Raw genomic sequence first — 25851 nt, forward strand, 5'->3', positions numbered from 1 at the left:
GCATAATGCACCACAGACTTTCGCCCAAACTGCCTCGCCCCTGCTATATTCTGTGACCGTTATATGGTCCACAGAGTGATTCTACGGCCGCATAGTGGGCCGCAGAAATTTTTTTTTCTGCCCAAATGTTTCCTTCACTTTCCAGTACATTGTTCAACCCAAAATACGTAAGCCTAGTCCAGCACCACGAAACCTTGAATTCATTTGTGAAATTTTACGGGGCTTTACACTTAAATACTTCGAAATTTTCTGGGGTGTTACAGGTACTATATGACCTTATAGGCCGAGTTATTTCACGACTCTCGATCTGATGATGTTGGCCGAGCTACCTGGAACAATCAACACACATTTAATTCGATATTTATTTATGAGTATCGATATTACCAGTTTATCATTGTGGGGCTATGTGATCCCCTCTGCGTCTTTGTCGTTGAATGACAAGGTTCCTTCCGGTAGGTAATCTTGAGTTCATTTCTCCCTTATGATGGAAAGTTTGGTGTGTTTCAACATCGGTCCCTGGGGGATGTCGACCCCACCAATGATCATGTTTATGACGTGCTGAGGTTCCTCTGATTCGGTTCGTTTATTCGAATATCTGTTCCTGAAATGGCTCTTGGCCCGATCACTGAGGAATTCTCGGAGATGACCGTTGTTGAACAACCGGGCTACTTCTTCCCTTAATTGTCGATAATCTTCCGTTTTGTGTCCATGAGTGCAATGATATTTGCACATAAGGTTAGGATCCATTTGGGATGGATCGGATTGCAAAGGTCGAGGCCATTTGGTATGTTTGATGTGTTCGATGGCAGACACGATAGCGGAGGCATCGATGCCAAAATTATACTCTGAGAGCCTCGGTGCTTCTTTAGGCCCGATAGGTCTGTCGAAGTTGTTTTTGCTCATTGATCTTGTCCAACTCACACCTCTATTCGGGGTTGTGAAATGGTCGATTACAATGATAATACCCAATAAGGAGTCGGGATCGAATACATAGGGAGCTGAGATGGGATTAGTGGTATATATTTGGATAAAGCACGTGAAGTATCTTGGTTGCACTTTCACAAATATGGTTTTATTTTTACTTCTAAAATTACGTTAAGGGTTACAATTTTAAAGATATAAAACTAGAGAATATTGTTTTTGGATGGTTTTCAAATATATAAAAAGTCCTAGGGGTATGACCTTCACCTAAGTGTTTGCCTAACGGGTTGTAAACTTTAAGGCTTGTTTTGTTGGTCGGGGTATATTATAGCAATCAACACTCAAATACCAACTCTACCTCTCGGTGAGAGAGTGATTTTGCCCGATTTGGCTTTCTCAAGTCCAAATAGGTATTGAACAAAACAGTTGATAAAATGCTCAAGTCAGGTTTTACTATCTCTAGGTTCAACCCTTTAATTGGGACTATCAATCTCTTGATTTTATCTCATATTCTTGTTAGCCAAGTTTTAATAGACTAAGTCTCTCTTTCTCAAGTAGAGACCAAGTCAAATAGGCATAAACTAATATTTACAACCATTAATTCTACAATTAAAGGCAAGAACAAGGCTAAATAATAAACACTCAACCATAAACAAGTCATAAATCAAACACCCATTAGGTTCATACACTAGAGTTGGGTCACTATCCTAGTTAGAAATTTAGCTACTCATAATGGGTATAGAAGAAAATAAAGAAGAAAAGATGATAAAACTCATATTGCAAGATTAAAAGATAAAAATCCAATGTTAAATCACCAAAGTAAGCTAAAGTTGCCTAAAAAGGCCAGTAAAAATGGCTACAAGACTTTTAATATTCAAAATTTGACCTAATTTCATGAAAGTAGTCTATTTATACAAAGCTGAAATTTTCGGACAAAATTGCCCTTTCGGAGGTTCTGCGGCCACATAATTCCATGTGCGGTCCGCCCTTCTCTTAAGATCTTGACAGGAGTTGATTCTGCAGCCGCACAATTCTGGATTACGGCCGCATTTCTCATGTTCTGCGGTTTGCACAATTCTGGGTGCGGCTGCGCTGGGCTCTTCTATGGACCGCACATTTCTTGAGTGTGGTCGCATAGATATTTTTGCGGCTGCACAATTATTGTGCGGTCCGCATTTCTTCTTGAGCTTGAAATGAAACTCTTTGAACTTTGGCTCTTACGTAGCTTCTACGGCCATACAATAATTGTGCGGTCCGCACTTTGCACTGGAGCTTTGTTGATTTTTCTTCACATTCTGCGGCCGCAGATAGAAATCTACGATCCGCACTTGAGCTTCTGTGCCTGATTTTTCTCCTTGTTCAGATCACTCCTCCTTGAGTTGGATTTCATCGTAGTGGCTCATTTTCCAATACTCCTTCAGGTAAGCATATTTCATCAGTTTTCATGAATACAATTAGACACTTTTGGACTAAAACGAAAGCTAAAAGGCACTAATAAGTTGTCAAAATTCCCACTTATCAACTTCCCCAAACTTAAGCTTTTGCTTGTCCTCAAGCAAATAAAGTAATTCCCACCTCCACAAAATAAGAGCTATTCCAGCTAATCTAAGGTAAATCAAACACACATCCATTGGAACCAACAATTACCCACAACACTTATAAATTATCAACAAGGCAATGATTTGAAGTTTTAAGCACAAATAGTTCTAATGTGACACTAGAGCATCAAGAGTTGACTTAACTCATCAAGGAAGTTCGCTCTTTCATGTAGGTCATTGTGGATCCCAAACTTCTCCTCCTCTACACTCCGTTAGTATATCTCACTTAAGAATGTAGCACTCACTTCAAGAATTTGTGAAAAGTTCGCTCATCTTCCTCAAAAGAATGTCATAAGTACGGCTCTAAGTACCATATGCTTTTCCCTCATGTAAATCACCACTAATGTAAGTTCACTCAGCTTGAAATCACGTAGGGCTTTTTCGGAATGTAATGAATGCTTTTGGACTAAGGTAGAAAATGTTGGAATAGAACGGGTTCATCTTTTCTTAAGCACTCTATTTTCTATTTTTGGCTCATGCTTTGCCGACTCTTTGAGTCATTTTCTTTTTCCTTAGGGGAACTAGAGAGACTTAACATCACTCTTTCTTGGTCATGATATTCGTTTTCTCCTTCTTTGTTTTCTCCATGCTTTGCTTTTCTTTGAATCCCTTCAACTCTTCAACTTATTCACTTTCTTTTTGCATTTTATTTTCTTTTGTTCTTTCTTTATTTTTCTTTGCCTTTCCTTTTCTTCATTTCTTTTCTCTTTTTCTACCCTGATACCACTTTCAAATTTCTCGTCTCTCCCCCAAACTTATGTTTTAGCCAATTATATCTCAAGAGTGTTAAGGAAAGCTCGGGTGCCAAGAGAGAATCACTACAAAATGGGTAAAGGCTTGTAACAACATTGGTGGGTCATGAAAAATTTTAAAACGGGTCAAGGAGAGCCTACAATCACTTTTCAAGCCAAGCAAAACTTAGAATTTCCCCTAGAAACACATTCGGGGCAAGTTCAAGACCATTCGCACGGGTACTTGAACTTGTAACAAAATATCCCACCTCTCACACAGCTGGATTATTCAAGAGGATAGAGTCGAGGGCCCAAAACAACCATATTCGAGATTAAAAATCACTAATGGTTCAACTAAACCACTCGATGATTGCTTAAGTCAATACAAGAGTCAAAAGGTCACTAACTAGAGCTATTTCCTTTTGAGAACTTATTTTTAATCATAAGCACATAGTTAAGTGTGCTAGTATCAAGTGAAGCATGCTTGACTCTTCTAGTTTGACTCAATTAGGTCATCTTATTCATTATTACTACTGTTCTTACCTAAACATCAAAAACGGACTCAATCCTTTAAGAAGGTTGTCACGCCATCCATCATTGGGAAGAGTCACCCGTTTTACACAAAAACTACTTTTGGAAAGAACCGTGGCATTAAAAAAACTAAAGGCTTATTGATCACTTAAACATAAAAAGAAACTACAAAATTAAAAAGAAGTTATTAAAATAAATAAGACGCTATTAGACTAAACATTGACTACTGAGAAAATAAAATAAAGAAGCTATGAAGTAAACTGCTGAAAGCATAACTGAATATACAAACTGAGAAAGGGAAAGATAGTATATACATCAATAGAGAGAAAAGAATATGTACATAATGAAAGTAAAAATAAAAAGAGAATGTTATCAGTTATTACAGGCCAATGTCAAATCAAAATAGACTCCACCCCCCTGAATAAAAATAAGCATTGTCCTTAATGCTTAACAAAATAAAAACAAGGAAGGGAAAGAGTAGAGATGACTCCCTATGTGGTCTCCGTGTCCATAGCAGCATCACCTCTCTCAGGCTCCTCCAACTGTATCTCATCATCCTCTGCTTGGAGAGTAGCTGGGTTGGTGAACATCTGTAGCAGCACCTCTACAGTGTGGGCAGCGAGATCTGGCTTCTCAGACTGGCTAGCTGGTGCCACTGACACTGATGGTGCTGCTGGGTCTACTGGTACTGCTGGATCTATCTCCATCAGTAAGTCAAACGGAAGGTTTCCAACAGCTGCTATCTTGGTCACCTCTCGTCTCAACCTGTCAACCTATTTCTTCGAAGCCTAAGATTTCCTCATCTTCTTCACCTGCTTCCCAAGCTCCTCAATTGCTCCCCCATATGCCACCAAGGTATCCATGATGGTCTTCTGATTCTCCAATATTTTCTTCAAAGTTTCCTCAACTGACGAAGGAATCTGGGGTGCTGCGGTAAAAGTCTGAACTACAACGGCACTGGATAGGTCAAACATCTTTGCAGTAGCTATCTGCATCCAGTTGTTGAGACTCGCCAGTGTCTGGGAGACTCGCAGTGCATAGAGTGGATAAGTAGAGGAGGAAGGCACTAATACTGATGGCCCTGAAGATGGAGGAGGAGGTATGGCAGCTGTATCGGTAGAAGGCCCGGCTGTTGTAGAAGGAATGGCTATAGTAGATAGCATGGCAACTGAATCTGCAACTACCACCGACGGCTCATCGGACTGGCCTACAGTAGTAGTCGACTTACCCTTGTTCTTCTGGTTCCTTGGGTCCTTCAGAGAGTACCAGGAGAAGGGTTGCTTTGCCCTAATTTTCGTATCAAAGCACTTGGGCTCCACCCCCGCATCCATGAGATACTCCGTGATAGTGTTGGGATATGGATAAGAGCTTTCACCCTGCCTGACAACCAGAGACATATTGTCCAACATGATTGCACCCACATTGATTGAGTACCCGGCCATGATGGAAGCAACTAGGACTACCTGAGGGATTAGTAGATTGTTTTCATTCTGGCTTGGGTCTATGTGACTGCACACAAATGTTTGCCACCCTTTTGCTTCAAAGTTGACGGTGTTCCGCTGAATGGGAACCCCTGCTATGATCCATGGTGGTGGTGGTCCTGGAGTTGCCAGAAGCTCAGCTAGCTATGGGCGAGCTGCATCGCCCATAGCCAACTTTTCCAAGTATTGCACCGGCTCCACATCCTCCAACATTAGGTATGTGTTCAGGGTGGTTTGGTCAAACCTCACTTTCAAGTTCCTCACTTTCGTCACTTTCGTCCCCTTCTTGATGTGTGCCACATTGGCATAAAATTCCCGGACCAGGTGCTCTTTGGCATCTATTACACTTTGAGTGAACCATGTCCACCTTTTTCTCTCCCGAAACTGTTTTTCCACATTTAGATTGTACCTGTCCAAGTCTTTCAAAAGAAATTGATGCTCAAGTGTGAGCGATATCAGAGGCCACCACTCTCAGAACCTGTTGAATGCAGTCAGGCTCACAAACCTATCTTCCCAAACTTCATTCTTCTTCGACCTCTCGAGATAGGCAATTCTGGTATCACCCCCTCGACCGTCATTCGGAATATCATCATTATCATCAACTGTGACTGGTGCGGCGGGGGCATGAGTAGATGAAGGCTCCAAAGCCTGATTGTTCCCTTCTGACCCCACAGAAGTACTCTCAGAAGAGGTAGGCTCATCTCTCAGTCGGTATTTGTCCTGGGGCAGCTGTGGTTATGATTGTACAGCAGGCTGCCTTTGCACTGAGTCGCCCTCCAATGCTTCCCTAGACGGGGCATACGAACTTGATTCGAAGGGCTCCAGCTGTCTACCTCGGCCTATTGTTACCTTCTTACTTATCATTTTTTGGAGGGCGAGGGGTAGGGTGATTTTGCCTCTGCCTCTGGAAGGTTCACCCCTCCCCTTTGATATATCACCACGACCACGTGATCTAACTATATTCTGCACAAAATAGCAGTAAGAGTCTGTTTTAGTTAAGTGCAGGTAAGCATAAAATTTGGAGAACAAAACATATGGCAGGTTGGGAAAGTACGGACCGCACATTTTTGAGTGCGCCCGCATAAGGGGTTGTGCAGACCGCACAATTTGAAAGTGCGGCCGCATTGATGATTATGCGGTCCGTACAATTTTAAGTGTAGCCGCACATCTGAAGTGCAGTCCGCACAATTTTGGGTGCGGCCGCACATTGAAACTTCAAAAAGGACAACTCCGTGAAGACATAGAATTGCTTGATCTGCGACCGCACACACTTTTTTGCAGCCGCGGTTGAATATGCGTGGACCGCACAATTTCAAGTGCGGTCCGCACAATCATTCCACACCAAATGCCCTAGCCTACTGATCTACGGATCGCACAATCCCTTGTGCAGCGGCATAATACAAAACTTTATCGAGCAGATTCTTAGAGTTTCTAATTCACGCACAATTTAGACATGGTAGTAGCAATTTAGACATGATACACAGTTTACCCATCCCCCAAATAACAAATAGGAAGTTACCCACACAAATTTAAGCTCACATGATGATGAATTTGACATTAGGCCTAAAAATAACTAAACTAATTATGAACAAAATTAAGAAAATTGAAAAATGTAAAGATGAATTGAACATACCAGTGATGTAGTGATGCTAAGGAAGAATAAAAAATGATGAAATAAGTGTTAGATGCGTGAATCAGTTGAGTACACTATGTTTGCCTTTGTGTTAATTGTTCAGAGTTCGTAAAGTCTCAACAATAGTGAGAAGGCTAATATTTATACTTGACCGGTTAGGGCAAGAGTTCAAGAGATGAGTGCGGCCGCATAATTTTGTGTGCGGTCCGCACTCCTTTACCTATTACAAATTACCCTTTTGATGATCTACGGTCCGCACATTTTTTAGTGCGGCCACATATTTTTGTGCGGATCGCACATTTTCTTGTGCGGCCGCACTTTGTCCATTTCTTTGACATGCACAACTTCAGAGAGTTTGCAATTTCTGATCTCCAGTTGTGCGGCCGTAACAAGAACTGTGCGGCCGCAGATCACCTTTCTGCTGTGGCCTTCAAAATTGTGCGGTCCGCACAATAAATGTGCGGTCCGTAATTTTTTCACACTTAGCCATTTTTCCTGAGCACAATTCCTGCAAAGCACACCCATTCTTGCAACACACTTCAAAACTAGTTAGCACAAAACAAGACCTATCTAAAGAAGAAGAAAAAGGAAAAGAAAAAGAAACATGGGTTACCTCCCAAGAAGCGCCTGATTAAACATCGTGGCTGATGCAGATTACCATCAATCACTTGAAATGAATCACTGCCACTACGTGGCCATCACCAATTTTTCCCAGATAGTGCTTCACCCGGTGACCATTGACTCTAAATACTTCATCATTTTTATTCTTCAAGTCCAATGCACCAAAGGGTGTCACACTCACAACTTCAAATGGGCCACTCCATTTAGACTTTAACTTTCTCGGAAATATCCGTAATCGAGAATTGAACAATAACACAAGATCACCTTCTTTAAACTCCTTGTTCCGAATGTACTTGTCATGGAGGTGATTCATCTTCTCCTTGTATAAGGATGAACTTGTATATGCATGGTACCGAAATTCATTTAGCTCATTCAATTGTGACACTCTTAAGTTGGAGGCGACATCCCACTCAAGATTTAGCTTCTTCAAAGCCCACATGGCCTTGTGCTCAAGTCCCACCGGAAGGTGACAAGCTTTACCAAACACTAACCAGTATGGAGACATACCAATCGGTCTTTTGTAAGCCGTCCTATAAGCCCATAAAGCATCGTCAAGTTTCTTTGACCAATCCGTCCGATTGGCATTCACTGTTTTTGACAACATACTCTTGATCTCCTGGTTGGAGACTTCCACTTGTCCGCTTGCTTGAGGGTGATAGGGGGTCGTGACTTTGTGAGTGACACCATACTTGCTAAGCAAGGTATCAAAAGCTTTGTTGCAAAAATGCGACCCCCCATCGCTTATAATGGCCCGCGGAGTACCAAACCTTGCGAAGATGTTCTTTTTCAAAAATGCCACCACACTTCTAGCTTCGTTGTTGGGTAAAGCAGCGGCCTCAACCCATTTTTACACATAATCCACAGCTACCAAAATGTAGGTGTTCCCACAAGAGCTTGCAAACAGTCCCATGAAATCAATACCCCATACATAAAAAATATCAATTTCCAAGTGGTGGTTAGGGGCATCTCATTTTTATTTGAAATCCCACCGGCCCTTTGACATTCAACACAATGCTTGACTATATCACTTGTGTCCTTGTAGAGAGTAGGCCAATAGAATCCATAACTCAACACTTTGGCCGTCGTTCTTGCTCCCCCATGGTAACCATCATAGGGTGAAGAATGATAAGCCCCAAAAATTTTAACTTATTCCTCCTCCGGCACACATCTTCTAATCACGCCATTGGTACAAATCCGGGAGAGGTACGGTTCATCCCAATAATAGTCTAGGCAATCCCGTTTGAGCTTCTTCCTTTGGTTTGGAGAGAACTCATCCGGTATAATACCACTTACAAGATAATTTACTAAATCAACTAACCATGGCATCTCGGTCATTGAAATGGCTAGAAGTTGTTCGTCGAAGAAGGATTCATTGATTTCAAGGCCGTCATGTGGCCTCCCCTCCTCCTCCAAATGAGACAAGTGGTCCGCCACTTGGTTTTCACTACCTTTGCGGTCTTGGATGTCTAGATCGAACTCTTGCAATAAAAGAACCCATCTCATTAACCGAGCCGTTGAATCTTTCTTGCTCATAAGGTATCGAAGTGCCACATGATCCATGTGGACAATCACCTTTGTACCCATCAAGTACGGGCGGAACTTCTCCATAGCAAAAATAATACAAGGAGCTCTTTTTCGATCAAGTATAATTGACTTGGGCATCATTCATTATCTTACTAGCATAGTAGACCGGATGAAAGATCTTGTTGATACGTTGCCCCAAAACTTCTTTGACCGCCACATCACTAGCGTCACACATGAGCTCAAAAGTCAAGCTCCAATTCGGGGTGGTGATAATAGGAGTAGTTGTCAATTTGAACTTGAGAAATTCAAATGCCTTCATGCAATCCTCATTGAAATGGAATTTGGCATCTTTCTCCAAAAGCTTACACAAGGGTTTACCACTTTGGAAAAATCCTTGATGAAATACCGGTAGAACCTCGCATGACCCAAGAAACTCTTCACTCCCTTCACGGATGTTGGAGGTGGAAGATTAGAAATCACCTCTATTTTTGCCTTGTCGACCTCAATGCCATTCTTTGAAATTTTGTGGCCAAGGACAATGCCTTCCTCAACCATGAAATGACATTTCTCCCAATTCAACACCAAGTTCGTCTCTTTATATCTTTCTAAGACCTTATCCAAATTTTTTAAGCAATCATCAAAAGAATTCCCGACCACCGAAAAGTCATCCATGAAGACTTCAAGGAAATCCTCCACCATGTCCGTGAAGATAGCCATCATACACCTTTAAAAAGTCGCTGGTGCATAGCATAACCCAAATGGCATCAGCGAGAATGCGAAAGTACCATAAGGAAATTTGAAAGTAGTCTTCTCTTAATCCTCCGGAGCAATAAGAATTTGATTGTAGCCGGAATACCCATCAAGGAAACAATAGAAAGCACGACCGGCCAACCTATCAAGTATTTGATCTAGGAAGGGAAGTGGGAAATGATCCTTCCTTGTGACTTTGTTGAGCTTGCAATAGTCCATACACACTCTCCACCCGGTCACCGTTCTTGTAGGACTCAACTCGTTCTTGTCATTGGTAACCATCGTCATCCCCCTTTCTTTGGGACATATTGCACTGGAGAGGTCCATGAACTATCGAAAATGGGGTAAACAACCCCTGCATCTAACTACTTGATGATCTCCCTTTTGATCACCTCTTGCATTGCTTCATTTAGCCTCCTTTGATGTTCAATGAAGGGTTTGGAATCTTCCTCCAAATTAATCGTGTGCATGCAAAATGTGGGGCGTATTCCCTGAATATCCACCAATGTCCATCCAATAGCTTTCTTCCTCTTTTGTAACACCGCAAATGTGAAGTCTACATGCACATTAGTCAAATAATAGGAAAGAATAACCAGTAAAGTAGAACAAGGGCCAAGGAATTCATACCTGAGATGCGGAGGCAATGGCTTTAACTCCAAAGTGGGAGGCTCCTCGATTGAAGGATTTGTTGGAGGAGTCTTCCGATTTTCAAGATCCAAGGACAATTTGTGGGGTCCATAATTGTACGACCCCATTTCTTGCAATGAGTTCATGCATTCCACATAGCCACCTGTCTCGTCATCATCAAGGTTAAGCAAAACGGCCTCCAAAGTATCATCAACATTCATCGTGACACTAGTATCATCAATAATCACATCGGTCACCAAGTCCACAAACGAACACACTTCATTGCTATTCGGTTGCCTCATAGATTTGCACACATTGAAAACCATCTTTTTATCACCCACCCAGAAAGTGAGTTCATCGGCTTCCATATCAACAAGAGCCTTCCCCGTAGCAAGGAAAGGTCTACCAAGAATAATCAACACCTCATAGTCCACTTCACAATCAAGAATCACAAAATCCGCCGGGAGAATGAGTTTATCAACACGAACCAACACATCATCAAGTATACCCAACAGCCTCTTCATGGTATGATCCTCTATTTGTAATCTCATATATGTAGGTCTTGGTTGCCCAATTCCCAAAGTATTGAAAACCGAATAGGGCATTAAATTGATACTTGCCCCAAGATCACAAAGAGCTTTGTCAAAGTCGGTACTTCCAATGGTACAAGGGATTGTGAAAGTGCCGAGATCTTCCAATCTAGGAGCCATTGAGTGCACGATAGTACTCACTTGATGAGTCATCTTTATAGTTTCATAATTTATCGACCGCTTCTTTGTCACCAAGTCCTTTATGAACTTTACATAACTGGGCATTTTCTCCAAAGCCTCAACCAATGGCACATTAATAGATAGACTCTTCATCATGTCAATGAACTTTTTTGAATTGATTCTCTCCATTTTGCTTGGCAAGCCTTTGAGGATATGGATGAGGAGGCCTTACCATTGGTGCCTTAGCCTTCGGCACTACCGGTTCCGGTATGTCAACAATGTGCTCCTTAGACGGGTTCACTTCCTCTTGAGTCTCATCCACATTATCATCAATATCAATTCTTACTTCATCATTTTCTTGCACCACATTGTTCGGGATCTCATCTTCTTGTACCACTTTCTCATCATCCACAATTTTCCTTTGACTTGAGGTGGGTGCATCCCCACCTTTTCCACTCCTTGTAGTCATGGCCATGGCATATCTCGTGTTGTTCCCACCCTTTGGATTCACCACCGTATCATTTGGTAGTGCCCCCTTAGGACGGGTGTTTAAAGCTTGCGAAATTTGCCCCAATTGAACTTCCAAATTGCAAATTGAAGTGTTGTGAGAGGCTAGTTGAGCATCGGAGTCGGCATTCTTCTCCATCATTTGTTTGAACATGTTCTCAATTCATCCCATATCATTGTTGGAAGAGCTTGGACCATGGGAAGGATAAGGAGGCGGGGTGCTCGGTTGTTGATACATCGGGGGCCTTTGAAAGCCCGACCCCCGATTTCCTTGGTTATTGTTCCATCCCCATTAGTTGTTGCCTCCCCAATATCCTTACTATTTCCACTCTAATTGCCTTGGTTATTTTGACCATTCAAATTTCCTTGATTGTTCCAATTTCCTTGGTTGTTTTGATTATTCCAATTCCCTTTATTACTATGAGGTCGCCATTGTTGTTGATTAGGGCCTTGAGAGTTGTTTCTTTGCCCTTAGAATTTGTTCACATATTGTACTTCCTCCTCTTGGTCATTGTAAAATTCATCTTGATCAAACCCACTATCTTCTTGCACATAATGTTCCGCACAGTTTTTCACTTGAGGACCCTTTTGCCTTCTCTTGTTTACCATAATATTAACTCTCTCCATTGCATTGACTTGCTTAGGATCTTGCACTTGTTGAAGTTGAGCCTTGGCTAATTATTCATTGTGGTGGTCAACTCGGCAATTGCTTGCCCATGATCATGGAATTCTTTATGTAGGTGAATCATGTTTGGATCACCTTGAGGAACATTTGCTCTACTTTGCCATGCCGATGAAGTATCCACCATTTCATCTAAGATCTCACACGCCTCCGCATATGGCGTTGTCATGAAATTTCTACCGACAAGTTGGTTGACCACGCATTGATTGGTAGTATTGATCCCCTTGTAGAAAGTTTGTTGAATCATAGCCTTCATTATGTCATTGTTTGCGCACTCTTTCACCATAGTTTGGTACCTCTCCCATATTTCATTTAATGGCTCATTGGGTTCTTGTTTGAATACTAGAATCTCATCTCTAAGAGTAGCCATATGCCCGAGAGAAAAGAACTTGGAAATAAATTTCTCCGCCAATTCATCCCATGTATGGATGGAATGGTTTGGAAGCCTTTCTAACCAATCCAAGGCTTTCCCCCATAGAGAGAAAGGAAATAGTCTCAAACTTAAAACATCCTCGGAGACATTTGTCTGTTTACTCCCCCAACAAGTGTCCACAATACCTTTCAAGTATTTATACGCATTTTGATTCGGAGCCTCGGTGAAGAATCCCCGTTGCTCTAGCAATGTGAGCATAACATTTGTGATTTGAAAGTTACCCGCCCTATTGCGGGACGTGACTATGGGACTTGCATACCCTTCATTCGGCAATACCCGGTATGGAGCCGCTCTTGATAGATTTGGGGATGGAACGGGAACAATGTCTTGAGGCGGTCGGCCTCGTCTATTTTCTTGAGGTTCAAGAGGAACCTATTCAACTTGGTCATCTTCCACGTCCACCTCCCCCAAAGGCATGTTTCCGAGAGGATCATTGTTGTTGAGAGCCATTGTTTCACCTATAACTGTTTGACCAAAAAGATTAGTAACACGGAAGGAAAAGAAGACAATTCACACACAAAACCAGATATATAGCTAAATACGTTTTTAGCTCCCCGGTAATGGCGCCAAAAATTGATCTCGTCCAAATCACACCTCTATTCAGGGTTGAAAAACAGTCGATTCCAATAATAATACCCAACAAGGAGTCGGGATCGAATTCACAGGGAGCTGAGATGGGATTAGTGGTATATATTTGGATAAAGCACATGAAGTATCTTGGTTGCACTTCCACAAATATGGTTTTGTTTTTATTTCTAAAATTACGTTAAGGATTACATTTCTAAAGATATAAAACTAGAGAATATTATTTTTGGATGGTTTTTAAATATATAAAAAGTCCTAGGGGTATGACCTTCACCTATATCTTTGCCTAACGGGTTATAAACTTTAAAGCTTGTTTTGTTGGTCGGGGTGTATTATAGCAATCAACACTCAAATACCCACTCAATACCCCTCGGTGAGAGAGTGATTTTTCCCAATTTGGCTTTCTCAAGTCCAAATGGGGATTGAATGAAACAGTCGATAAAATGCTCAAGTCGAGTTTTACTATCTCTAGGTTCAACCCTTTAATTGGGACTATCAATCTCTTGATTATATCCCAAATTCTTGTTAGTCAAGTTTTTCTAGACTAAGTCTTTCTTTCTCAAGTAGAGACCAAGTCAAATAGGCATAAACTAATGTTTGCAACCATTAATTCTACAATTAAAGGCAAGAACAAGGCTAGATAATAAATACCCAACCATAAACAAGCCATAAATCAAACACCTATTAGGTTCACACACTAGGGTTGGGTCACAACCCTAGTTAGAAATCTAGCTACTCATAATGGGTATAGAAGAAAATAAAGAAGAAAAGATGATAAAACTCAAATTGCAAGATGAAAAGATAAAAATCCAATGTTAAATCACCAAAGTAAGCTAAAGTTGCCTAAAGAGTCCAGTAAAAATGGCTACAGACTTTAAATATTCAAAACTTTACCTAATTTCGTGAGAGTAGACTATTTATACAAAGCAAAAATTTTCGAACAAAATTCCCTTTCGGAGGTTTTGCGGCTGCACAACTATATGTGTGGTCCGCACTTCTCTTAAGATCTTGACAAGAGTTGATTCTGCGGCTGCACAATTTTGAATTGCGGCCGCATTTCTCATGTTATGCGGTCTGCACAGTTCAGGGTGCGGCTGCGCTGGGCTCTTCTGCGGACCGCACATTTCCTGAGTGCAGTCGCATAGCTGTTTCTGCGGCCGCATAATTATTGTGCGGTCCGCATTTCTTCTTGAGCTTGAAATGAAACTCTCTGAACTTTGGCTCTTACATAGCTTCTGCGGCCACACAATAATTGTGCGGTCCGCATATTGCACTGGGGCTCTGTTGATTTTCCTTCACATTCTGTGGCCGCAGATAGAAATCTGCGGTTCGCACTTGAGCGTCTGTGCCTGATTTTTGTCCTTGTTCAGATCACTCCTTCTTGAGATGGATTTCATCGTAGTGGCTCATTTTTCAATACTCCTGCAAGTAAGCATACTTTATCAGTTTTCGAGAATACAATTAGACACTTTTGGACTAAAACGAAAGCTAAAAGGCACTAATAGGCAGTCAAAATTTCCACTTATCACTCATGAGTTCTCGGTTGTTTTGTCCTCGGTCATTCCTTCTTTCATTTCTCATAGGATTTTGCCCAGACCCACTGCTTCTCCGGTCCCTATTGTACGGTTGATACCGATCCCGGTTTGATCTAGGTTCATGATCGGTGTGTCTATTGACTCGGTCGGTGATCCTGACGGGGTGTACGTATCCGGAAGGGATCCCGAGTTGGTCATCCTCGACCCTGATTTTTGATTAATACCGGTTGTGGACGTCGGTCTAAGTCATGGATGGATATTCTACCAAGTTTTGTTTTAACTGCTGTGAAGCCAATGAGCTTTGAATATTGAGTCCTTGGGTGAAAGCCTGAACGGCCCAATCGTCCGCAACCGGGGGCAAATCCATCTGTTCCATCTGAAATCGAGAAACGAACTCTCTGAGTATCTCATTATCCCTCTGTTTTACTTTAAAAAGGTCTGATTTCCTGGTCTCGACCTTTATAGCACTGGCATGTGCTTTTACGAAGGAATCTGCAAGCATAGCAAATGAGTCAACAGAATTAGGAGAAAGGTTGTGGTACCATATCATAGCTCCCTTTGACAGAGTCTCTCCGAATTTTTTCAACAAGACAGACTCGATCTCATCATCTTCCAAGTCGTTCCCTTTGATGGCGCATGTATAAGAGGTTACATACTCATTTGGGTCGGTCGTTCCGTTGTCCTTAGGGATTTTGGGCATGCGAAACTTTTTGGGAATCGGCTTCAGAGCCGCGCTCGGGGGAAAAGGCCTTTGAATAAATTTCTTGAAATCTAGGCCCTTCAATATCGGGGGTGCTCCTGGGATTTGGTCGACCCTGGAATTTTAGGTTTCCACCTTTTTATCATTGGTTTCGATTTTCTTTTCCCCTATTTCTATCCATTTCGTCAATTCTTCGAGCAATTTCAGGATTTCGGGGTTAGTCCCTAATTCACTTTTGCTCGTTTTTTCCGAGATTGGTTCATTTCTACGGATGGCTTCCCGGGGGAGCTCGGGTTCATTTTTGCTCAGTGTTCGACCTTGGTTCTGCAATTGAGCTATCGCCGTTTGTTGAGCCTGTAGTATTTCGAAGATCATACGCAGGTTGATCCCATCATTTTTGCCGTCGTGAGTGTTTTGGGCAATCAAATGCACTTCCCTGTGCATGCTATTTTCGAGGTCGGTAGGCTGGTCTTTGTCGATGGCCATATGCGAACAATCGTCGATGGGAACCACCATCAGGATTCTACCAAGATCGACCGGTGTTGCCTCGTTACCGAGCGCTGCATTGTTGTTCATGCCGTGGTGGCCGGATTCTGTGTCTATGTTTAGAGGGACAGACTGTGGGTTTGATATTTCGATCCTGACCTGAAATCAGAAACACCTCAAAGAACAAGTGTAAAATGGGGTGTGTTATGATGAATAGTATCAAATTGCCGCTATTATCCTTAGCCCCACGATGCGCGCCAAACTGTTTACCCTCAAAATCGGATAATAATTGAATTTGCTAGTGGTTTAAAGAATATGCGAATTAACTTGATACTGAATGATAAATTAGATTGCAATTGAAATAGATAACGATAAATTAACTACAAACCACACGAATTGGATAATTTCAGCATGGGAAAGTTGACCACCCTTGAATTGAATGTACTTCGGTTGACACCAAGATACCAAAGAATAAGAATTTAGGGGATAACGGTAATGTATTGCTTATGAGTGTATGTTACCATGTGTTTCATGAATTGTGAGGCCCCTTTTATATATTAGAGGAACCCACTTTTAAAGTATTATTTTATTATTCCATAAAAGGTAAAAAAGTCCTTGATTTGTTGACCGTTGGTCCCTCTTTTGGCATGTTCCGTGATTTCTGTCGTAATGCCCGGTTAGTTGCGGAAATTTCGGACCCCTGTCAGATAAGCTGGCAATATATTCCTTGAGACCGTTATGACCGGGACTGGTTATGACCTCGATAAACTCGAAGGCATGTTTGGTGGTTCCGATGGCTAATTTGGTAAGGCAGGAACCGATCTCCGGGATTCTATCACCATCTCTCGATCCCAAATTGTCATGCTTGATGCTCGGTCAATCTCGAGTTCGATTTTACCCGCATAGAGAACTCAGTATTTCTTATTTTACCGTATTGAAGTGCGTGTCAAGGCTTATACTATTGGATAAAAATACTATTTTAATTAATTACTACTGTGATCTTGTCTCAACGTATAGTTTTGATATAACTTCAGCTTGTCGGCCAGAATGTCTTTTAATTAGAAAAGCTACTATTCATGAATGAAGCACAGTGGAGGTTACATGATTTAAGTTTCATGATGAGTTATTTCGCTGCTAATTAATTTCAGCAAAGTGCACGACCAGAAAACAATGAAAGGATTAGAGGAATCTAAAGCGCATGATTACGGAAAGCTACAATATCCTCATAGTAGACAAGCTTTTAATTATTGACTTGGGTAATAAATGACATACTTCCTCAATTCCCACGTACACACAAACACATGTATATTATGTAAACAATTAAACACCTAGTATAGTAGTATATATAAGCACAAGAATCAAATGAATAACATATTTTTCAATTTCTACACACTGCTATAATGCACTATCTTTGACTCATCAACTAGACGTTCAACTTCGAAACTAAAAAAAATAAAGATCTAAGAAAAAAGATAATGTCCAAAATTAGACATTTGCACCTTGTCAAATTTCTCCCTATATATGTTAAAGAACTAATCATTCAATCTACCAACCATTAATTAAGTCCACTGCTTATCAGTAACAATCTCGTTTAACGTACATCCAAAGTTTCAAAATAGGGAATTTAGTCTTCAATATTCTATATAAACTCAATAAATATCCTCACCATTCTTCACTTTCACCTTCTCCTTAATAGAGAGAGAGAGAAGATGATAGGTGCAAATGATTTTTACAAAGTAATGTGTTCAATGGTGCCTTTATACTTTGCTATGCTGGTGGCATATGGATCAGTGAAATGGTGGAAGATATTCTCGCCGGAGCAATGCTCCGGCATCAACCGTTTCGTCGCCGTATTCGCCGTGCCGGTGCTGTCCTTCCACTTCATTTCTCAGAACAATCCTTACCAAATGGACACGAAATTCATATTGGCTGACACTTTGTCAAAGATTTTTGTTCTTGTGTTGCTGTCATTTTGGGCCATTTGTAAAGGGCAGTTGGATTGGCTCATCACTCTCTTCTCTGTCTCAACTTTGCCCAACACTTTGGTCATGGGCATTCCTTTGCTCAATGCCATGTATGGAGATTTCACTCAAAATCTCATGGTTCAGCTTGTTGTCCTTCAATGCATTATCTGGTAATACTAATCCAGCACCACTTATGTTCTCTACCTCTTTATTTTCCTAAATTTTTATATTTTGGGGGTAAAATTTCATGTCTAGTCGGAAAAGGCGTATTCAACGCAAACGGGCTCAAGGAAAACATCATATACTTGAATAAGTGAGCATAAGAATTTGTAGTGAATGCTTTTATTAGTACTTGAAATAAGCTTTATTCCTCATGTCTATATAATGTAATAATTTTATAGCACATTTGGGCATGCATGTAATATTTGCTTTCGGATCCTTTTATTTCTTCATTTATTTAGATGTAAAAGGAGTAGAAAATTCATGTTCCATTTCTTAAACTTTTTTGGTGGTATCATGCAGGTATACTTTACTATTATTCCTGTTTGAATATAGAGCGGCCATTATATTAATTAAAAATCAATATCCTGGCAATGCTGCTGCGGCCATAACCAAGTTCGAGATTGACAATGATGTTATCTCACTAGACGGCCGAAACCCACTTTGTACGGAGTCGGAAGTCGACGGTAAAGGCCGCATTCGCGTCCGTATCCGGCGATCAACATCATCAGCGCCGGAGTCTGGGTTTTCATCCTCCGTAGGAATCACGCCAAGGGCATCCAATCTCTCCAATGCTGAAATCTTCTCTGTTCACACGCCAACACCTTTACATGAATTCCGGAATGGAGATATCCCATTTGGACATGGCGACTTAAGAGTCGGGTATACTGTTAGAATTGTGTGATCATTTGAAAGCGTGATCATTTGAAAGCTTACGTTATACTACTTAAAAGAGAGTATACTTTTAATTACTCTTTTTGTCATATTTTAAGTTAAGTTTGACTAGGCATAAATTTTAAGAAGTAAATTTTTTTAAAATTTGTAGTCCAAAAGAAGTTATAACTATTTGTGCGGCATCATTATTTTTAGGACATATTAAAAAAATAAAATGCATGACATAAATTGGGACAAAAAGTGTATTTAATATGGTATATCTCTACACACTCCTTCACTTGTGCCTAATTCTTTTCCATAGATCAAATACATGGAAATACTTTATGATTTTGGAGCAGTGAAATTTGAACCTAGGAATTTTGCCAATTTTAATACTTTACTATTAGTGATAGAACAGTTTTAATTACTTAACTATATTATGTTTCAACAGGATTCGTGCAGCGAGTCCTCGACTGTCGAGCTACGCATCATCCGACGCATACTCGCTGCAGCCGACGCCCAGGGCGTCGAATTTCAATGAATTGGATACGACCACAGTGACAACAACCGGAAATACGCCAATGTGGGTAATGTCTCCGGTGGCGGGGAAGGTGTTCCGGCAGCCATCTCCATCTGCTAAAATGGCGTGGGAATCGCCAGGGAAGTGTCTAAATGGAGACAGACAAGGATACAGAGATGTTGGAGGTACGCTACTGAGTTGTCAACATAATTATTTGTTTTGGTATCTGACTTTGTTGTTTTGTCGTGCAGATTGTTAACTTTAATACTCTCTCTTTATTACCAATAATATTCCTGTAATCCAAAAAAAAAAAAGAGTCTTCATTCCTTTTCCAGAATATGTTAATTCATGATATGAAAGTATATTCTGCGTAGTTTTTAAAACTTTAAACCTTGTATAATAATTAAAAGTATATAGGGGTAATAACTTTGATCTAAAAAGTGACTGTGATAATTAGGAAAAACAAATTACTAGTACTATTTCTTGAAAAAAAGTATATAACCACGTGATTACTTCAAAAAGATAAAATTAAAAAAAAAAGATCTAGGAGAATTGATAATGGTAAAACTATAATATTTGGATTTTGTGAAAGTTTCTTTTTATTATTTAAAAAAATTAAAAATAGTTTCAATTAGGAAGATATTGACCTTGAGTATTTTTCATATAATTTTTATTGCATAAAAAATTATGAAACCGATGCTCAATTTTGTATTGGAAATTTTATTCTTGAACTCCGTACTTAAATTCTTTTATGGAGTAGTAATTAAGTTTAGGACGGGCGAATATTGATAAAGAGGTAGTACAAAACAAAAATAAAGCATGGTGATCCCAAGAATGTCGTTTAGGTATTATCAAATCAAGATTGAAGGGGTTTCTTTGACTGGCCAAGATATAGTATAGATGGGTTGTTTTCTCATTTGCATGCCTAGAATAAAGTCTTTGTCCCCATATCCTCAGATGTATATTGTCTCGTTCTGATTGTCATATTTTCTTTCTCTGTCCACCTGACCTGTCAATAGAACAAATTGTCTGATACTTAAATTAAAATGAATCAAAATTAATTGATACTTATAGAATTATTACTCTGTTTTCTCTTTTAATTATATCCAATTATACCAAATTGTTTATATTGTTTAGTACATTTTTAGTAGAATTTATATGTCAGAAACAATTAATATTCCTAGTATGTTTCTATAATTTAATTGGTTGGTCCGTCAAAATCTTCAATTAAATTACTAGTAATATTTTCAGCTGTAATAGTAGTAATTTGTTTTTTGAAAAAACGAGTTCATACTAATGATAAAAGAATCTATGCCCCTTCTACCAATTGTAAACGATAGAGTTTCTTACTTGTACCATACAAGTGTAGAGGCAGATTTTTCACATGTCACTTGTCCTTTTTGTTTTTCCCTAAAAGGGACTTGTCTGTCCTGAAAAAGTGCAATCTATACAATCTAGTTTTAATTTCATAAATATTGCAATAAGTAAAAAGAAAATAGAAAAAGGTCAAAGAAAAATTGAGACAACAATTGCTCAAAATAATTTCCTCTTAAATGGGCAAATAATGATTGGATCAGACTTCAATATATAGACAATATCATTACTTTAAAGCACGTGTATTTTGATGGAGAGACTTATTTGATAGCGCACTTGCAATCTGCTACTAATAAAACACTTTTGATGATCTCTCTCCACTCCATTGTTGCCCACCTTTTTCTTTTTTACCTCGTTTCGTCTTTTCAATGAATTTGATTAAAATATCTTCTATCACTAACATCTACATATGATTTTCTTAATTAATCCAGAAAAGGAAATTAGCTTCAGAGATATCTCAAATTTTCCAATACAAGGAGGAGCTGCAGATTTAGCAAGTACCAATATTATTAAACAAGAAATGCCAAATGCTTTTGTGATGCTAAGGCTAATTATAGTTATGGTTGGGAGAAAGCTTTCGCGTAATCCAAATACTTACTCCAGTATATTAGGACTTCTCTGGTCTCTTATCTCTTTCAAGTGAGTTCGTTAAATACTACTCTAAATTCTACTTATTACTTTCTATGTGTATTTTAATACTTTTGCTTAATATAGGGTATGTTTGGTATGAAAAATATTTTTTAATTTTTGCATGTCGGTTGGGTTAAATGTTTTAAAAAATATTTTTCTCATAGACTTATTTTCCTCCAATTGGAGGAAACTGTTTTTCCTACCAAGAAGAGGAAAAATATTTTTCAAAACTCTTTTTCGACCTTTCCAACCCTATTCTTACCCAGCCCTAGCCGTGCACCCCCACCCACCCCGCCCACAACCCCCACCCCACCTCCACCACCAAAACCCCCCACCCCTATCCCATATATTATTTACCTAAAACATATATTTTCCAGGAAAAAGTATGTTCTACTCACTAACTAAATACTAAAAAATATTTTTCGGATTTTGTTTTCACTCACCAACCAAACATGAAAAAATAAATGATAAAACTACTCATTTTTTACGATTAACATTTTCCTTGGTACCAAATACACGATAATCTTATTCATGAATTATTCTAAAGTTAAATTGCTTGTCGGCATTATATTCCCTAAAGGGTCATTTTCAATTTCTATGATGTCAAAGTTTAAATGATGGTTCTACTTCTACCTGTTCAGAAGTCAAATAGCAACCAAAAATAAAAGGGACTAAACTTTAGTATCTTCATAAAAGAAAAAGTTGTGTAACTTTCCTTGACATGTCATTTTCCAGTACTGTTACATAGGAGATCGCTGCTTTATTTTATTGTCTAGTGAATCATAACAAAGTTTCCTAACTTTTTGAGCAGATGGAATGTGGGGATGCCCAGTTTGGTGAAATATTCCATTAAAATAATTTCAGATGCAGGTCTTGGGATGGCCATGTTCAGTTTAGGTATGTGACATTACAAAAATTTACGCAATATCCCAACTCTTTTTGTGATTAATACTTGGAACTTAATTACATTTTTGAACAACTATTAGATAAAATGTAGTAATAAATATTAATTTTAATATGGCTATGGTACATTGTACTATTGTAGGGTTGTTCATGGCACTTCAACCACGAATAATTGCGTGTGGCACGAAGATGGCAGCCATAGGAATGGCCATCAGATTTATAGGTGGACCTCTAGTAATGTCAGCTGCTTCTATTGTTGTTGGGCTTAAAGGAGTTCGACTTCACACTGCAATTGTACAGGTAACAAACAATATAAAGTGTGATCAAAAGAGTACTCCAACATGAAATTTTACTTTCTAAATCAATTTATCTTGATTCAATAATATGACATAGTGACAACAACAACAACAACCCTGTATAATCCCGACCTTACCCCTATCCTGGGATAGAGTGGCTGTTTCCGATAAACTCTCGGCTCCCTCCCTCCAAGAACTCCCCACCTTGCTCTTGGGGTGACTCGAACTCACAACCTTTTGGTTGGAAGTGGATGGTGCTCACCACTAGAGCAACATGACATAGTGACTGCCCTTTAATACACGATGATATAGTTAAGCTAGGATAAAAACTTATTTGCATCGGGTATCTTTCATATATATATTTATCACTTAACCATGGTTAAATGATATTTATACTCTCTTTAATTTTTAACTGCTAACATTAAAAATTATATTATTTGATATTGGGATAAAAGCTTAGTGCGGGTAAGTGTAATTCCGTTCTCTAAGTTAGTTGAACCATATTGCGTTATCAAAATTTAAACAATTAGTATGATATAAGAGTTTGGACATGTACATTTAATATTTAGTGGCTCACGCTACATGGTTGTTTTTATTATTATAGGGAGGAATGTTGATGACTTCCACTTGTTAATAATTTTTGAAGTTTGTTAGTATAACATTTCAGAGCATGAACTCAAAACATTTATTTATTGTCGCTTAAATTGTAGGGAATTTTCACTTTTTATATTTGTAGCGCAGCCCCTTCAATTGCAACAGTTTTCCCTGGGAGAAAAAATATAATTTATTATGTATACCTTTGCTCCTTAAAAAAATACATATATATGTGTGTGTTCTATTATCTCGCCCTTATTTGCATAAGCAGGTCCAGAGTAGTTTAACTACTTCGTTAATATCTAGGTATAAATAAATAATTAAGATAACCATTGCATTATAAAACGCTAATACAACTCAATTTTCTGTCAAATTCAGGCAGCTCTTCCCCAAGGAATTGTTCCATTTGTCTTCGCAAGAGAATATGGATTGCATCCCGACATACTAAGTACTGGGTAAGTTGATCTCAATTGATATTTACAAAAATAAAAGAAACAAAAAAATTATTTACAATAAGTTCTTAAATTTCATACTACTGAATGAAACACTTTTGACATATCAATATTTTTCGCTCATTTTCTCCTATCAATTAATTGTCGTGTCTCGTTTTTTGTGGTAGATTTAAAATTATCTTCACTGTAAATTTAAATTCATCCTTTGGGAACTAAATTTGGTAAATTGGAGATCTATGCAAATTACTAGCTACAAGTTGACATCTTTTCCATATCAAATATAAGAAAGAAAACTTTTGGTCAAATTTTAGTTAATACTACTATATATGATTAACCAAAGAGAATATAAAAGTGATACTCCCTCCATTTTAATTTGCTTGAACCTTTTTGAAGTACGAGTGTCAAATTGACTAATTTTCGATGTGAATTCGAACATAGATTTTTTAAGTTCTTAAATAAAAATATACACATTTAGAAACTACAAAAAACGTATTATAAATCACTTAACAATTCAAAATATTTAATAATTATTTACAATACATGATAAAAGAAAAAACCTTGTTTGATTCCCCAAATACTAAAAAATTCATTCTTTTTGAAATAGAGAGAATAATAGTAATTTCTTTGGAAATAAAGGGATATCTACTAGTTGTTTCCTTCTTTTTGCATTTCTAACCCTTTTGAAATGAGCTTATTCTCTTCTTTTGCAGGGTTATATTTGGGATGCTGGTTTCATTACCAGTAACCCTCCTTTATTATATACTTTTGGGGCTATGAAGAAAAATGTGAAGCGATAATCAAGAAAATCTTTTTCCCCCATGCGGATAATAATTTGGTCCCGATTGTGTATTACTTTGACCTAACCAGCACTTTGACAAGTAATAATTAATTAGAGTACTCATACATCAACTTCCTTTTCTTGTGTTCTGATTATGTAAAAGCTATTTGGAATATTGACTTAGTAAAATCGACACTATTTAGTATTAGTCTCCATTACCCATTATTAGTGTCGATTTAGTTAGTGATAGCAAAATTATGTAAAAGATCTCTTCGGCTACGAATATTACTCTTTCCTTTAGTGCAATATAGGTTAGTGGTAACCGAAAGGGAATAAAATATTATTACGACATATCATTGCGGTTCGGGACTGACTTTCTTGTCATAATTTTGAAGTGTGTTACAAATAAGCAATGTTTGACCTGAGAAAAAAGAGAAGAAAAGGAATATTTTGATCTCGTTTATATTGTCTTTGTTTCCATTTGCGTCTCGTAAACATAATTATTTTTTCTGATAGTCTATGTCCTCTTGAATGGCTTGATTATGCTGTGTTCAATAATTGTGAAACGCTCGTTCAAATGTTTAATTTAAGAAATTTAAAACGGCGTATTTCTATTATATATTATATGTAAGAGTTATTAAACAAGCAACTCATGGTTGACATGACTGCTTGTTGTCATTAAAATTAGTGAGTTTTTAAGGCAACTTAATCAGTCATTGTACTAATGTTGTTGCATTGTCTGCTTGTGCCGTAAGTTTGAAAGTTTGGTCTTGGATTTTTAAGATAAATTTCAAAAATGATCGTATAACTATGATTTTTTTACATCAAAGTCATATAACTATGTTTTCTCACATAAAAATCATAAAACTTTTGCTACTCACATAAAAATCACATTGACAGAGAAATACAACTTTTCAATAGTTTTTTCTTATTCTACATTTTATTATTATTTATTTTCAGCCTAATAAATAATAACCCAATTAAAATAGAAAATATATATATTTTTAGCAGCTCCCAAAAATAATAGCTGTTAATGTGTGTGTGTGTGTGTGTGTGTGTGTGTGTATATATATATATATATATATATATGGTTAGCGAATGAAATTAGTTTCGACAGACCGATCAATTTTTTATCTTTAAAATAGGAATTATCCAACCCGACTCAAGTCAATACGCATACACATAAAGTAAAATAATAAGAAAGTGAATCCTTCACCAAAAATTTTAGTTTGAAATGCATGAGATTCTAACAAAATAAAAAGAGAAAGAAATAAAAGGGTATTGAATGAAAATGTGAAAAAAAAAAGAAGAAGAAGAAGAAGAAGAAGATAGAAGTATCGTATTTTGGGGGATTCACTTTTAATATTATTTTAATTTTTATATATGTGTATTGGATCGGGTTAGGTTGGGTC

At 38.5% G+C, this 25851-nt stretch overlaps 1 protein-coding gene across 1 annotated transcript; it reads left to right on the top strand.

Moving 5' to 3' along the window:
• The first annotated feature begins 17603 nt into the window (after positions 1 to 17603).
• On the top strand, positions 17604 to 24902 carry LOC107772755 (auxin efflux carrier component 6-like). The gene is made up of 8 exons (XM_016592233.2): positions 17604 to 18189; positions 18542 to 18901; positions 19344 to 19597; positions 21218 to 21425; positions 22228 to 22313; positions 22462 to 22619; positions 23588 to 23664; positions 24372 to 24902. Exons 1-8 carry the CDS (start codon positions 17765 to 17767, stop codon positions 24436 to 24438), a joined length of 1635 nt encoding a protein of 544 aa, XP_016447719.2. The 5' UTR covers positions 17604 to 17764; the 3' UTR covers positions 24439 to 24902.
• Positions 24903 to 25851: the final 949 nt, after the last annotated feature.

The sequence above is a fragment of the Nicotiana tabacum genome, chromosome 22, assembly GCF_000715075.1.
Source record: "Nicotiana tabacum cultivar K326 chromosome 22, ASM71507v2, whole genome shotgun sequence".
Classification (NCBI taxonomy): Eukaryota; Viridiplantae; Streptophyta; class Magnoliopsida; order Solanales; family Solanaceae; genus Nicotiana; species Nicotiana tabacum.